The 17,883-nt window shown below is 31.3% G+C and overlaps 1 protein-coding gene across 1 annotated transcript; it reads left to right on the forward strand.

The window, feature by feature from the left end:
* The first annotated feature begins 15,077 nt into the window (after nucleotides 1-15,077).
* On the forward strand, nucleotides 15,078-15,563 carry LOC149422580 (uncharacterized). The gene has a single exon (XM_089633591.1). The coding sequence runs from the start codon at nucleotides 15,081-15,083 to the stop codon at nucleotides 15,561-15,563; it is 483 nt and encodes a 160-aa protein (XP_089489717.1). The 5' UTR covers nucleotides 15,078-15,080.
* Nucleotides 15,564-17,883: the final 2,320 nt, after the last annotated feature.

The following is a 17,883-nucleotide window of genomic DNA, read 5'->3' on the forward strand; positions in this document are numbered from 1 at the left end:
TTCTTCGCTTCTAATCACTAAGCGAGCCCCGGTTTTATTAATTAAGTGTCGGCGTACTCATGATTAGTTTCGACTGGGTGAAAAGCTACCAATTAAAGCAACAATTTATTTAAAAATATATATATTACTACTTTTCCACTGAAGATCAAAAGTTAAATTTTACATCGTTAATGTAAATTAAATTAATTTCCGGGTATATTTTTTATGGTTTTTTTTGTCTTGTTTAGTATTTTTTTCCTTTTAAAAGTTTCGCACGGGAGCCAGTGGGACTATGGCATTCCCCGATTATGTTGTAAGGCTGAAGGCAGAGAGGTAGAGGAAGGTTGAAAAATACCTGACTGTCCAATTATGTTCACGAACACGGCCAAAGCCATTTTAAGCAACGTTTTGTTTCTGATTATTGGTTTTTCAGCAGGACTATACTGAGAGTTTTTTCCAGTACGAAATATGTCACAAATAAACTTTATTCCATTTTAAATATTTTTTTAAGGAAACCCATTTAATATTATGATTTATTTTCCATTTAAAATTTTCCAATTCTTTACAAAGCTAACAGTTATATCTCCTCACAAACTTGTCAAATCCTTGCCTTCTCAAGAATCCTAAGATAAAAGATGTCACTGACAGTGTACCTTTAAGGTTTTTTTTTAACGCTAAAATTATTTTTTAAGTGAAGGGAGACAACGAGAGATAATTACTATAAGAATTAAGCCTTGGGTAGATAATTGACTGAGCGTAACGAAGTCCTGTTTTAACACCACCGTTTGGCATTTCATTGGTCTGCAAAATTTTTTTATACTTCCTTTAAGCCTTAATTTAACTAGATGATTAACTTTGACTAGGTGACTAACTTAGAATAGATAGTTGACAGCTTTTTCAAAAATCTACTCCACACACTTTATTATTCAAGCAAGCCTTAATTTGACTAGAAGGCCCACTTTGACTAAATAGCTTTTCAATATTATGGTTCATACATGTCTGAACAAAGTTTTAAAAAATAATTATTGTCAGTAAGATTGTGACGTTTCTTTGCACAAATCGTATATTTACTTAAAAAATAAATAAAAAAATATTACATAATCTAACATTCGGTTTATAATTAAGTAGGTTTGTTTTAAATTATTTATAAATCTTATGATTTCAGAGGAAATTTTGCCTTTAATTTATTAAATAAGAGAAAATCAAAAAATATTTTTGACGCTACGTCTAATGTTCACAGAACTAAGTATTGTGGATTTGATTGATAAAAAAACAAAAAACGGCTAATTGGAGTTCCATATTACGCGCCTGAGAACAGACTTTGTTTGAAAAAAAGAAAACTAGGAAATCAAAAAAAATTAAACACGAAAAATTTACACCCGGGTTGCTGGCACTGAAACTGAAATTGAACAGTATTTTCTATGAAATACCTACGCAAAAAATATCATATATGGTTTCAAACCACTTTATGGTGGTTATCAAGGCTAGAGCCTTATTTATTTTATTTTACTTTGAAAACTGTGTGATTAGTTACCCGAGAAATATATAAAATAGGAATAAATTCCTACACGCGCCGAGTATATTTTTTCCGTCAGCAATAACACAGAAACGCGACACGAGGAAGGTGTGAACGAATTCTTCACGTGTTTGGTCTTAGGAAGTGAAGATCTTAAATAATAATAGTAAGTCTGCGCGCATGCCTCTCCTTTCTTTTGTGGGTCCCAACAATACAAGGACCCGTGAAAAACCTTCAGGATATCAACAGGTGATATAAGGGGGTTTTCATTGCAACATCGTGGGGATGAATCACATCGTTAAAACGGTTTTAGAAGTATTTTATTTCATAAAAAGAATTTAGTTCAACTAATAAATATTATTGGTTTGCGTCCAAAAGATATAAATTTAAAAAATAATAATAATAATAATATTGTGGTCGATAGCCCTGTGGATAGGTTGCTCGACTAGATATCGGTGGGATAGAGTTCCATAGTCAGCGAATACCGTTTTAATCAATTCTTACTATGCTTAATGAAAAGGTCTATTATATAATTTGTGTGATTAAAAGATTAAAATAAATTTAAAAAAAAATAAAACAATTTTATTTCCAATTCCTCCTACAGAGAGCAAATATTTACAAAATAGTTTTGTTGTGAGACCTCAATTTATGGAGAATTCTACTAACTAAACTACCGCACCCGGTACCTGCTGCGACGAGTATCATAAAGAGTATTAAAAAAGATACGATTCCTTACGTTATTTGGAATAAAAAATGTAGATGACATTTTGGTCTGGGTTGACTTTTAACCAAAAACTTAGGATATTTAGCGTCGGGGTGAGGTTTGGGTGGTTACTTTGCGTAAGGTAAGTGAAGCCATCTGAAAGAAATTTGTTTGAAAAAATAAATTTAAAAAATATCACCGGAGAACAAATTTTCATAAATATTTTTTCTCTTGAAAAAATCTTTGGCTCTGCATTCATAAATACTTAGGGCCTTACAAATAAACGTGTTTTAAATTTTTCATGCCTGAAAAATAACCACTAATGCAGGGCAAATGGTTGTTTGTCAATAGTCTAAAATTTAAATCACGTTTATTAGTGAAGCGGTTAACATTTCAATATCATATACATATACAAGGAATGAAATAAAAATTCACAATTTAAACAACAGTATTTATAATATCTATATGATTACAGTATTATAGTCTGGTACAAACACAACTAAAAAGCTTGAGGGTAAACGTAACATACGTTATCATCTACGCGTCCATAGATATATTCCAATAATTTTAGGAAAATACACTTTTCTGCAAGATATGCTTTAAAATATTAAGACAAATGCTTTTGCGCCTGTAAATACGCAATTAATATGAATAAATCGTTTTGTCCTTTTTGGATTGAATCACCGATACAGTATTGTATCTGTTTGCCTACATGCCTCCAAATTTATAAAAAATCTCATACGAACAAAAAAATAATTCATTAAAACATCACAAGTGCACAAACACTTTACACGATAACATGATAACATACATTTAAACACCGTACATACACATTTGTTTACAAATATAACTAGGTATATATTTTCATACCCTTATCAGTGTAATCACTCCCCGTGGGGCTGATTATTTGCACAAGGTAGACATTTCAGGCGGTTTTGGTTGACTCCGTGAATTCAAGCCATGAATTAAATATTTAAATCTATTCTTCAAGAAGTAATAAGCATCTAACCCATAATTCTAAAATGAAAAATTAAACTTGAAAATTTTCTCAGGATGCTAGACAAAAGTCTATCGAAAACAGTTTAACTGAAAATTATGTACGAAAGAAGTCCTGTAGGTCACCTTAGAAAAATATGAAGAAATCAAATGTTCATTGTGCTCTTCGATTTGATACTTGAAATGGTACAAGATGTTTAGATCACTGAAGTGGTGCAAGGTATGATCACCTGAAAACGTCTTGTCAAAGCAGTAGGCTTGCGATCGTACTTGGGGTTAAAATTGTGACGACGTCGATAATGATCATGAATATAAATTTTACTAAGGTGTTATATTAACTAAAGAATATACATATTCATGTCATAAACCTATAAGAAAATAAAACCCATAAGTCTTTGTAAAATCACAGAAGAAAATATTTTGCGACCTTGTACAAAAATGAAAAAAAAAGTATTATTACACACAATGAATTAATTACCTAGGTAACGCCGTATGATGATGTTTTCAATTTAACCTATTTATTTTACAAAACCTATTTCTTTGTTCAGAAAAGTTCAAAGCTTTTCCCATAAAATGACTTTTGTAGCTCGAGACTAAAAATCAATATTATGATTCTTTTTACAAAACGATCAAAAGAATCAAAATGTTCTTTGAATAAATTTGCCACGAAACAATTTAAAAAAAAAAACTGGTTTTACCTTTTCAACATTGTGTTGTTTGTAGATTCATATTAGGTTTGGTAATAAATTTTGATGACTAATTCTGTTTTTTGACTAACCAATTTATCTTTGATAGAAATAGATAAGAATTTTATATTTTTAATGTCCCCAGATAAAAAAACTAATTATGTTAGCAATAATAATTATCAAAAAAAGCTAACTCGATTATATTTCTTGTCTGGTTTTTATAAAAATGGTGATATGGTTGCAGTAATTATTTATATATTGGTTAAATACTTTAATAATACTGTAAAATAACAACCCCTAATTAAATAGATTTTTAAACAAGACAGACAATAATCAGTTTACTTTGCAAAGGACTCTTTTCGCAGGGAACCCATACCAAATAACCATAATAATATTTTCTGTCAATAACCGTCTCAGATGCTTTATTGTTACATAATAAAAAACGACAAATAAACCTCTAGAGTATGAAAATTTACTCTGAAAACCTTTTATTCGTTATATCACGGAAATAAATAGTAAATATATTTGTCAATCGAAATCCTTTTTCACGCTTAAGAGAATATTTTGAACTGCGGAATGTTCTGCACAATAGGGTATTTTCCTTGTTTTTTTTTAAATATATTTACGAAAAATTTACTGTGATAAAGGTATTTTTATTTTATTATTATGTTGACGAATAATAATTTTCTATCTAGCAAAACGACATTATCGATTTTATTCATTATTTTGGCGGCGCACGTAATGTGCAGTTTTAAATCAATAAAATTAAAATCTCTAAAATTGCATATTCTTAGTACATGATCAGAATAAAAAAAAAATAAACTCTAAATCTTACACACATTTTTAACCGTATTCGTAGTTTTTAAAAATACTACATTGTTGTTGATGTCTCATTCCACCTTTATCGATTTTTTACCGATGATGCGACAATTTTACAACTTTTTGCAATTTTTTTATTGAAAATTTTAAAAGATTTTTAACTGGTTGATCAAATGTTTTTTTTGGGCAAACGCTTTTATTTCACACCTTGATGCTTAGATGAATTGTCGACCTATTGACGCCCCTTTGATAAACACCCTTTAATGTCTGCTCAAACACCTAAAACGTGTCAATTTAATTTAAATCCTTTTGATGGCGAGTTCAATGGGTAATATGTAGGTACTATGAACAAATTACGTGACCTGAGACTCATTGACTCTGTGTTACCGATAGCTGTCGGCCGAGTCATTATGAAACGTAATTGGTACGTAGTACGTCTACGTCATAGATCTGGCGGTCAAAAGAAACGTGATGATTCACTAACTGGTTCCTAACAATTACCTTCTCCGCTGATATAACATGTACCGTGCTTCAGAATCAAAGTGCATCGGTACATCTACTGTAATACACACAAGAAATGCCTTCCATGTAGATTTGAATGGAAACCAGTCTCTCTTAACTTGCCTGACATCCTACATCACCGTCCCATTTGATCGAAATTATAATTGGATACTGATGACGAAATACAGTTCTTATTATGAAATTTAAGAAAAGAATGGACAGAATTTTGTATTACTAAAACGCCCACATGGCATTTCTCGTATCCTTTAATTTATGGTACAGTCGGAACCTTGAGCGAGCGACTTTAATTTAATGATATTATATTACCTCTTCATCAGGTACGTAGATGGGTACTAGTTAACTATATTTTAAATGGTTAATTACCGTGATTAATTACAAACTACAATCGGAGGGGTACATGCATATTTTTAAGTAAGGTATTTTTATTTAGCTATAAAATTTAGTGTACTCCAAAACTACTAAAATAATATTCTATTATCTACTTACTGATATTTCGACTTCACGACACTGAGACATGACACACGAAAAACTGCTAAACTGACTTTTAGATTCCTGAAAACTTGAATACAGTTATTTGAATATTTTTAAATCATTGGCTACGGATTGAGAGGTAAAGAGTTCATTACCAAATTTTGCGTAAATAAATTGAATTCAGACGTGTTATTTTTTTTTCTTACTTTTCTTAGTTTTCACCAGAAATATTTTGTTTTTATGTAAATTTATATATTTTTTATTATTAAAGGTAAAATTACAAGAAGGAAATCCATAATTGGTTTTATTTTGGTTATGCTACGCTTAACCAAATTAAACTGATAAAATTTAATCTAACGAATTCCCGAAAAAAATAATTTCCAATATTGGTTCTTGTAGTACATCCATGGCATGTTCCAGAGTAGTAGATAGGTACTCTTAAATTCTCCCATCTGAAAGGCAACCAATAACTATAGAAACGTATCTTGAAATGGTTAGTAAGCAGATCTATATATCAACCTCTATTTGGAATTCCATAATCTAACTTCATGTGCGGTTTTTACTCAATGAAAAAAAGTAATTTTTAAGAAATGAACTTAACCACTGATTGTATTTTGAATAGCACAAACGGTTTTGCTTTAGTCAAGCTTCAACGGCGTTGTAACGTACTCGTACATGGTAGTTCTGATAATAAACTCTTTTTATCAGAATTAGGATTATTTTTTTTGTACTTTCCACAATTTAAAATACATTAAACTACTTTTTTTAAATTTTGCTTTATAAGTTTCAACTTCGGACTCTATTTACCAAAACAAAAGCTCAAATCAAAAAAAGGTGTGCCACGAAACTACTCCGAATATTATGTAGATGTCCCGCTTTTAAGTTTTCCACTTGTACTACGAGTTTCCGGACACCGTGTATAATACCGACTGTCCAACGGTAAATTATGTGTAAATTAAAACAACAAAATTATATTAATAAAAATAAAAATGTTGCTATTATTATCAAGATTTAAACAAATGTATTAATTTTTCGGGAAACCTTCCTAGTTGGACAGTCAAAAGCTTCCTTCCATATAAAGTAATGTATCTTTTCAAAATAACTAAAAAATAAATACATTTAAAAATTCTCTTTAATATTCCCTATTCGCCTACAAGTACGGTCCCATAGGATTCCGGCAGCAGGAAACATCCGAGAAATAATCCACGATAGTAACGGAAGGAGTAAGGAAGGAGATGCTGTTCCTGTAACTCTATTGAAAGAATGTGTATGTGTACGTCTCTATCACTGGAGAAATATGTGATCCTCATTTAGCTACGTCATAATAAAGAAAATCTAGTTAGGTTAGGAAGCATTGAAAGTTGTGATATTCTTGAGAACTCAACATACTAAAGCAGAAAATCTGTTTGTATCACAAAAAACTCGAAAAACTGATATTTTGACAATAAATTGAAAAAAACTTTTTTTTCGATTAATTATAAATTATTTTCAGTGTAAGCGTTGTGTACATTGTTGTTTAATTTTTAGTTTTGATCTCCCACTTCATACTCCATGCTTATTATTATTTTTAGCGAACATTGTAGGTTTTGTAAAGCTGACAGTATTCATAAAAATATATTTGCCTTTCAAAAATTGATTGCCTTGAACTTGTAAGCTTGAAAAATTATGACATCTTTCCAACATTTAAACAAAATAAATACACATTTTAAATTAAAAAAATTGATTAGTACAAAAACTTTGGTACCTTTAATTTAGTATGTTTTATTAAGTAGTCGATAAGTCTTTTTATCAAAGAAAACAAAGTGTTGTGAAATGCAGATTAACTGATAGTGTAAATTATGCTACCCCTAAATTATTATAAATTAAGAATGTAATTTGAAAAAATATTCAAAAATTCAATAATGGAGTTACTCTTTTCTTAATTCTGTGTTGGCAAGAGGCAAAATTAGTTGATACCTTCAAAATCGACTGTGGTCTTTATGATCTTACTGTCACTATTGTCCAGTCTCGTGCGAATCTCTGATGACACGTTTCTCAACGTGAATGTTGGAGTTGGTATACGTGCCTTAGCCAGCACCCCTCTTGAGCTACTCTCTGGTTGAAATAAGGGTGGAATTCGTTATTACATTTTACGGTAGCATAACTTCAACTTATAAGTTTAATATTTCCTAAAGTTGTGCTACCATGACTTGTAATATCACAATCCTGCAACTAGAATGCGGTATGCCAAAATACGTCAAACTGAGACAATGGACTTGGAAGTTACACATCTTCGCTACATACATATAATATAATATGGATTTAATGAATTATATGTCAATAAAAATTATGATTTGAGAATTTCCATATTTTGCTGTTTTGCTTTCCTCCTTCTTTAGCCAACATTTCGGACAGCGTTACGGTGTCCATCATCTGCTCTGGCTACCTGATATATTGATATTGCAATGCCTGTTTAACTAGAAGGATTTCCGTGTGATTTTATTTTATTGATTAATTTAAACGCCCTGATTGGCTTTTACATGATTTATTGCATAAAACTAGTGACGCAAATGATGCAAAATAGTGATGCAAATGAAATAATGAAAGTTACGTTTGATAGTAGCCCATGGGATTTATCACAGATCAAAAGTCGCATTATTAGAGGGATTACACACATCGTGTGATTCCGTTCCAATCAACACGATATAATTATTTCCACATTATTCATAACTGACTTATGACCCGACTTTGCCCGAGATTTGACCTCAAGTATATTAATTTCTTGTTCCATTACAAAAAAAGTGAAATACAATTTGCGCTTGCTAGAAAGGAAATCCGAATCGTTTCAAAATTAGCGTTAATACAATAAATCTCACAAATCTTTTTTTTTCTAAAACATCTGAAAAAAATTGACTATTCAACAATTATGAAAATAAAAATAATTTTAAAAAACCACTGCAGATATGAACCGACAACAGTATGCTATGGGAGTATGTGTGCAAGTGAGCCCAAGAAAGCACATTTCTTCTTGTTTTCTTTTAAGTAATAATACTACATCCCCTTACTCTTTCTCATCCTTTTCCCCTCCCTAAAATCTATAGCCTCACAATATGTCTCAGTTAAAAATGCTTTAGTCCCACTGCCTCTATTTTTTTTGGAGCAATTGGGACACTTGTGCCGGTATTCTCATTCAAATGTTTTTCTTGTCTCATTTTAATAAATAAATCGATATTGAGAAACTCCTTAGTTCACTATGGAAATTACATTTGAACTGAAAATATTTGGGTCGACTTACGAAATCCAAACAGTATTATGATAACACCAAAGCATACTGTTTGCTAGTTCTTAATTAAACATACAGATTTAGGCTATATAGTTATGATGTTCTATAAATAAAATAAATAATTGGGTGTTAGTTCGGATGATGAGCATCAAAATAGTTATGGCGAATTATCTCATCATAGGTAGGGATTTATGTAATTAAAAACTGATAACTTTGGTGCCTACATACTATAGCAGTGATAATGTGATAATGAAAAGTTTTATGTCAAAATTCTCAAATCAAAATATATGTTTTTATTCATCTTTATCCACGTATGAATAATAAGTACCAGTAATACAAAAAATGCTAATAATCATTAACTGTACGGGTTAGAATTAGTGTTTTGTGAACACCTCACCTAAGAACCTGTACTGAGGTGTTCACAAGTTTTAAATGAAGTGTTCTTATGCCGTCATGAGTAAAAACACAGCATCGTCCTTTAGATTGTCAATGAGGATGCTATGGGTCCACCCACAGTTTAGTAGCAATTACATCATCACTTTGAAAATATGTAATCTTAGTGTGGTTTTTGAAAGTTTTTTTTTTAATCATTTCTTATCAAACTTTATTGTGCTACTAATAATGTCAAGTTCTCAATTTTTCTAGTAGGAGGTTTTTCAGGTTTTTCTCAGGTTTTCTGTTGATTTTTTTTTAATCATTTCTTGTCAATTTTTATTGTGCTACTAACAAGGTTTTTCAGGTTTTTCTCAGGTTTTCTTGTGAAGTTTTTTTTTAATCATTTCTTATCAAATTTTATTGTGCACTAATAATGTCAAGTTCTCAGTTTTCTGGTGATAGAGTTTCACCAAGAGGCAATTGAATTATGTTAAGAATTTTGTAATTGATGTTAGAAAAACAACTAGAAGTAAAAGAGAAAGGTTGGGATGTACCAGGATACTCAGATATAGTTACAGTAGTAACAAGTGTCAATTCTAAAAAGCAGTCAGTCACCATTTTCACCAGTGCGATACTGAGAATATTCTATATGACTTTATCCTAATTGCATACTAAAATAACAGTAGACCTCGCGTCCAAAAAAACACTTTTCCAATTTTCTCTCATTTAATAAATCAAAACAAAATTTACCTCTGAAATCATAAGATTTGTAATTAGTTACTTAAATACCCACCTAATTAATTAAAAAACTTTTTTTTTTATGAAACATATTTGTCCAAAGAAACGTCACCATCTCAAATAAAAATTATTTTTTCGAAATTTCTTCAGACATGTAGGTACTATAAAATGTATTATTATACCTGACAGCTCGTATCAGGAAGCGCGATCATGCGAACTCTGGTGGAATAAAATTGTAGTTTCCAACATCTTAAATCGGAACCGAAACGTAACAAACAAATTTACAAACAGTTGAAATTCCAAGTGGTCGAGTCAAAACAAGACTTTGCCACGACTAATCAATAATAAAGTATGTGTGTAGGAAAGTGACGGCAAATTTTTGCATGAGAATATCGTTTTATACATTTTCTTGAAAGGATTGATCGCAGTTATTTATGTGTAAATAAATTAAGTAATTCTTTAAAAAATACCGAATTTCACAAATAAGTTAAAATTTTAATTTGCCACTTTTGAAATAAACAAAATAATTTGCAGACAGCTTAATAAGTTATTTAATAGTTAACAGTTTAATGATTATAATCATGTTTATATATGTCTACTTTACTTCGTGCTTAGTTAATTACATTACTGTGATAATACAAAAAAATATATCATGCGCGTTGCAAAGATTTTTGTGACGCTTTGTTTACGAATGTATTCAGTTTTTGAAACTTATAATAACATTATTTAAAAATAACCGAAGCATGCTATATATACATGTGTATATGTGATTGTATTATTCACCATAAAAACTACTTTGAGTGTGGTAAAAAAAACGGGTTTCGCAGAACAATAATTGTTTTTTTAACTAGATACTTACTTAACTGGAGAACCAATATTCACTGGAACCTACCTCAACAGATACTGAATTCACGAACCCAAATTGGAAAGACAAATAACCCTTGTTGACCCGCACCCCTTATATTCTAGAATAAAATCCGTCCATCGCACTGAATACACGACCTGACGACGCATGAAAAAGGTTAACTACATACTTCGACCATTATTATTATTTATTTTCTCGATTATTATAAATCATTCGACACAACTTTCGAGATAAGTTTTGGCAGGGCCGTATTTAGGATCTGTAGAAACTGTGGTGCGGGCCCTAACGGGTAAAACATTCGTGGGTGGGTGGGAATGGTGCCCCTGGAATTTAAAACAAAAATAAACTACAAAAATCGCATTTTAGGTCCGTTTTTTAACTTAAATCCTAAAAAGAACATTTATAGTTTGTTATTAAATTGTAAAGGATTTTCTAAAACTATTAGAAATTTTAGAAAACGAAGATATAAAAATTAAAATATTGGAAAATCATTGGTGTTTATCACGATGTATTAACATAACTGTGAACAACTATACTAGTAGTTCTCTGAACAGTAGACATTGCGACCAAAAATTATATTTCGAAATCTCTTTTTCAATAAATCAATACAAAAATTTCCTTTAAAACTATAAGATTTATAAGTTGGTTAATACCTATCAACTTAATTAAAAACAGCGTATTTCATGTAGATTTTTTTTTTTATTTCAATGAAGCAATTATGCAAATTGTCCAAAGCAAAGGCACTGTCTCGAAAACAATTCATTTTTTAAACTCTTTGCAGACCAATTAAGTAAGGCTGCATAAAGAAACCGGAAACGGAAAAACAAAAAAATGTAGATGAAATGCCAAATGCTCGAGTTAAAACAGTTGTGTTCCCTAATATGAAAAAAACAGTATTACATTTCATTAAATAAATTTAACGCCTGCGCCTAAATACGGCCCCGAGTATTGAGATTAAGTGCGATGAACTTGGTAGGTAACAAACATAGAAATTTGCTAAGTTACTTGATATAAATAACCGAGTAGCAACAGACGATTTATTCCGTTACATTTTTTATTCAGTCAACCAAAAATCATCCCTTAGTTTCATATCCAAGTTCAAAGTATTCTATAACAAACTAATTCTCTACGTCCATCATGTTTAATCTCCTGGTAAAAACATGACTATATTAACAGCCGATTAAATTGGAAATTGATAGATAAAAATAAAATAGGTATTTAGTGGTGTGGAAATTTCTAGTGCGTAGCTAGAGAAATTATTTTCCTAGTGTCATCTGTGTGGATTCTGTGTGGGGGTCTTTTATGGATCAATGTGTCCAGGAGTGATGGACGAATGATCTATCGCGCAAGACGCTGGGTCTAGAAAGACCAGTTGTAGATGTCAAAGGGTCTCCTCAAACCAGCCTCTCCCGATCTGGCACGCCACGCAGGTGGTGGGCAGACGCTTCCTGAACACACCTCACTCGATAATCCCGGGCTTGCTAAATCACTTAACGTAGCGAACCACTTTTAGTGATATGACAGAGGTGATGGTTATTCAATAAACGGTAACCGGGGCGGCGGTACCCAATCCCGCCTCCCAGATTGTATTCTCTCTTCCGAGCTCTAAGGTGAAATTTATACGTTTTTTATTGACTCGTCGATACGGAAGACCCTTCCAATTGGCTTAAGTTATCCGGTAAGGAAGAGGAAATATTTCGGTATCCTTACGCACATCTACATAATTTCTTTTAGATTGAGATAAATTAAATAGTAACAAAGACCAAATTGGGCCACTTTGGATTTTCTGTTAGTAGCTATAATTATTACTAATGCGAAAACATCGACATGGCATTAAATTTTGAAATTTTTTTGTGAAACTTTCAGTTTGTAAAAAAAATATATATATAAAGAACTAATAATGTTCTCATAATAAATGTTATAAAGCAAATATTCAAATGGTATAGTACTAACCATTATAAGGACTCCATAACCTTTATATTATTTGCTAAAAAATCATAAAAAACAATAAGTTAAATTTCAATAACTTAAAATTATTTTACGTTTTGTATATTTAAGGCTCCATAGCAACCGTTTAAAAAGAAGAAGGAGATGTTTTGAAAAGTATATATAAGATTTTTAACAAAACACGACTCGTTTAGTAAATAGATGAAAGTTTTTTGGAAGTAATTTTAAAATGCGTAATTTTCGTACAACCTATAACATGTACAACAAAACATGTAGATATAGCAGAACAAATGTATTCTTATTAATTTTCTGAGCATACTTTGCGATTTTTTTTTCTATTGCGGGAATTTCATATAATTATCGTTTCGGCTCTACGAATGAATAGATACTATCTTCAAAAACAACATACATTTTTTTAGGAACTTAAAAAATTAAAGTGTTTAAGATATTATAAATTGGTACAAATTCGGAATGGGGGTGCAAAAATCGCATACATCCATTATCTTTTTTGTTTTTAGATTCAAATTTTTATAAGCAGAGTTTGAATACATAATGTCAGTTTAATGTATTTAGAATAAGTTACGCACCATTTGAAATGAGAAAAATACATGGTTATTACGGTATTTGAAGTTCATTCATATTTTTGTGGGGTGGAATACAATGCGTTATTTTTAACTTAACTTATTAATTCGTGTTTAATTAAACTTATTTATAAACAATGCTGATCTGTTTTTAGATTTATAAAGTTACATTAACACGTTATTCGAATAGCGCTGTAGTTATACATGATAAATTCTCTTATTTTTTCAAAGATTATTAATAGTTCTGCGAACAGGAGACCTCACGTCCAAAAAAGGATGTTTTTTATTTCTCTTATTTAAAAATCAATATTGTATTTTCCTATGAAATCATTATGTTTAAGTAGGTATTTAAATACCTACCTAAAAAACTTTTTTTATGTAATATGCTTGTTAACGCCAAATATGGAATTATACAATTTATCCAATGAAACGTCACTATCTCAGTGATAAGTTTTTTTCAAACTGGCTTCAGGCAGGTCGTTGCCAATATTGAGTTTTCCGATTTGACAGCTCGTAGAAGGATCCACAAAAAATAGTTTTCAACATGGCTACCATTTTGAAACGGAAACGGAACATACAAACAAATTTACAGACAACACAAGTGCGCTCAGTGAATAAATTAATAGGACCGTGAAATTCAATTAACCGTAATAATAGTGACTTAAGTACATATATTTTTTAAATAAAATAGCTTCTGCGAAGTAAAATTGCTTACCAATTTAATAAATAATTATTCATTCTAGTGACAACTAAGATCGGTAATTTAGTTTGAAAAATTGAGATCCAATTCAAGCTTCAGACTATGCACGTATCGTTTTTACTTCAATTAAATTGACGATTTCGGAGCAATAATATCTTTGACTTTAGGTCTAGAGATCAGAGAAATTTGCAGTTTTTTCAACAGTGAAAGATAATTTCAGTAGCGGCCCTGCATTTTTTTTCATTCCGAATAAAATAATTAAAATGTTATTCTGAAATAACAGTTTATTTTTTTTTTTAAATAATGACAATCACCCCCAAGGTTTTCTTCACACAACATGCCTCCAAATACAAAACTAACCGCACTTGTAAAGTAAATTGTTAAAGAAGAAACGTTAGACTTAAGCGACCACTTGTATACGAAAAGGAGTCAGGAGAAATAATAAAATAATTTAAAAGTTCTATACCTTAACTGGTTACGGCTAATGGCTAGATAAACGTGCATTACCTCCAGAACCTACTTCCGCCTCACCCCACTGCGCGAGCGCCCGACACGGGGTATTCGCCTCCCACCACCCCAACAGAAGGCTATATAAAGCGCAGGAAAGCCTCCCTTAACCAGTCTATCTCCTGCTTTCAAAGTGGAACTACCCCTGAATAATACTCAGTGATACTACGCTAGCGAGATAAATAACACGAATACTTGAATATTTTATTACAACCAGTTTGTGTAAAATTTGACTTGTTACTCGAAAAAAAGTGAATTGATACATTTGATCACTCTTGAAACTTGTGAACACTTTGTTTTAAACTTTAAAACATTTGACTTGGCAGTGTTAATGTTAAACGAAGTATTTTCAAAATAAGAAAATACCATCTTCAATTATTATACCTTTGCCGGCCATAGTTGTGTGGCCACCAATGGAAGACGTAGAAACAGTGAAAGGAGCCCGGCTCTTGAGGGCTCTGGGCAGGAGACTGGGCAGGTTCCGGCAGCAGGAAGAAGACTGCAGATCCTCCAGCACAGACTCTAATTCCAGTCACTCCCACACCAGCTCCGCCATGTCTCCCGACACCCGGGAGGCTTACTCCAGCAGTGACACCGGGAGCGACGACTCTCCCGAGAGGAGAAGACGCCATCGCTCCACCACTTCCTCATTCAGGAAGGTGTTCCAGAACCTCAGCATCTCTTCCCGCTCTCACTCCTGCAGCAGCGGGAACTCCGACTCCGACAAGTCCCGGTCGCGGACTACCAAGAAGAACCCCCAGCCCAAGAAGATCCTGCGCCCCCCGGTGACCTACACCTATGTGCGAGGACTTTCCGGCCTGCCTACCCAGCGAGTCCCCGTGGGCCGCAACCCTTATGCCACCCCACGTCTCGTGCTCTCTGGCCTGAACCGATAGGTTGTCGTCACAAACTTTTGAATATCCAAACACTTCTTTCGCCGTGTGTCATCATCAAAAACCCCATTTCATCAAAATGAAGACTTTATCACCTCCTAGTATTTTAATATAGACGATATAAGTATTGATAAGTTAGAACTGAAGAGAGTGATAGCCTTGTGTATTGTGTAATACAGATTTGACTAGATTAATGTGAACAGTTAATTATTTGCTTGCATCAGTTTTTTCAACACCTAACATAATGAATTAGTGAAATTCTTGTTTGAAATTGAAATTTTCAATGTTCAATTGATTTCTGTTCGTAAGGAAAACAATGTAAAATGGTAGGTTCTTCAAACACTTTGAATATGACTAATGTCAATGTATTAAATTGATCAATTCGAAAAAAATTAATTATTATACCTAGTTATTCACCATTAGATAAAGTCTACTATACTAAGTAAAACATATTTTAATGGTACTTTGACAGTGATATCTAAGTATAATGAATTGATTCTTGGCATTATCTTATTGTGTAACCATTTGAAGTCAATTATTGAAAAATTGAAAACGAAAAGTTTGCGATAAGTTTTTACTTACAACAATTTTTGTATCAAAAGAAATTGTTTGAATTGGACCAACTTGAAACTTAGGAAATTTCATGACACTGTTGTTCAGTTGTGATAAAACAATAGTTTGTGATAATGACCGCGTGTAAGCCTCTACCATATTGTACTGAGTTTTGTAAGAAGAGTAGTCTAGTAAAGAATTGACAGAGTAGGTAGAGTGAATATAGAAGCGATTCCTTATTGAACATTGTTGTAATGTAAGAAAAGTTAGTTGAAAAGACTGCATTGCAAACAATTTTATACAAATGGTGGAATCTTTTCTCACCGAATAACGATTGAATTGTAATTGAAAAATATTAAATTAACGTTTTCGATTCAATCGAAAATTGGCAAAATAGAAATAAGGTTTCCCCTTGAAATATTTAGTGCCTTTGGTCTTGTGGAAAATCCTTATTGTGTGTAAACAGTAAAATCATACATATTCAATTAGAGAAAGTAGATAAATTACTACAATAATGTCTCATTTTTTTTCTCACGCCCTTTTATCAAATTTAAAATTAAATACATTTTTCGGAAATGGTACATAGATATATCACAAATTCACTCACTTTAATATTTAAATCCTTTTCATATCAAAGATTTTCCAAAAAACCTTCTTTATTTAGTCAAAATTTTGCACATAGCCTTAAAAATGTATATTTAATATAATGACCTGTTGATAACAATGTTTGTATAAATGTAATTAAAATGTGGATTGCAATACCAAATGAATATACATTCGAAATGGTATTTGTTTGGTCATCGATAATAAACCAATCTATAAAATTATTTTTGCTTTTGATTTTTATGAAACTGATTGTTTACTTGTTACACTATATACTATATCTAAATACTACAAATCACAAATAACTGACAAGTTGATGGCTACAACACCAAGACTGATAATCAAACTAAAAAACAAAAATATTTCAAAATGTAAGTAAGTACCTATTATGATATTTACTATCAATATCAAATGCATAATATTTAAACAGCTTGAATTTAAAAAAAAAACATAATTTTTATTGCATTTTGGCAATTATGGTAAAAATATTGATTTCCTGTTTTCAACTGTTTTCCCAGTAAGACAGGTACAGTACAATTATTTATATCACTAAGATAATGATATTGATGTCCTACTCTCCTGCTCTCCTGCTCTCAACACAGGATTTTCCGGTAAGACAGGCTCAGTACATCACCAATCTAATTAAATAAATCAAATTGAAGAGATTATATATATATATTTTTTAATTTATTTCATTAGAAATATGCTGATACGAAATCTATACATTAATTATATGTTTTATGGCTTCAAGCCAATAAATAAATTATGACATATTAGTTACAGTCTCAAGGCTCAATAACATAGAAATATGATAATATTTTATTTAACTTGGTAGGAAAAAATCATTTAATCAAAATTAATGGAGCACCGCTTACTTTTTAACATCCGACGGATTAATTCTTAATCTGATATTATGACCATTAAAATCTCATAACAATTATTAATCTATAAGCTTTATAGATACGACAACAAGGTTAATGTTTTAATTGGTCATAATATTTCTGAAAGAATTAATTGCATCAAGTATTAATTTAACATTCGATCTAATTAACGTTAACAAATATGTAATACATGACATATTGACCTCAAATAAAACAAGTAAATATTATGCTATCTAACTTACTCACAGATCTCGGACATCACCGACATCTTTTTTTATAATATAATC

Source organism: Hesperophylax consimilis, chromosome 7 (assembly GCF_061612785.1).
Source record: "Hesperophylax consimilis isolate HC1 chromosome 7, BYU_Hcon_1.0, whole genome shotgun sequence".
Lineage (NCBI taxonomy): Eukaryota > Metazoa > Arthropoda > Insecta > Trichoptera > Limnephilidae > Hesperophylax > Hesperophylax consimilis.

What these genes read in the sequence shown, in the direction of transcription:
- LOC149422580 (XM_089633591.1), top strand. Translation starts at nt 15,081, where the DNA reads ATGGAAGACGTAGAAACAGTGAAAGGAGCCCGGCTCTTGAGGGCTCTG.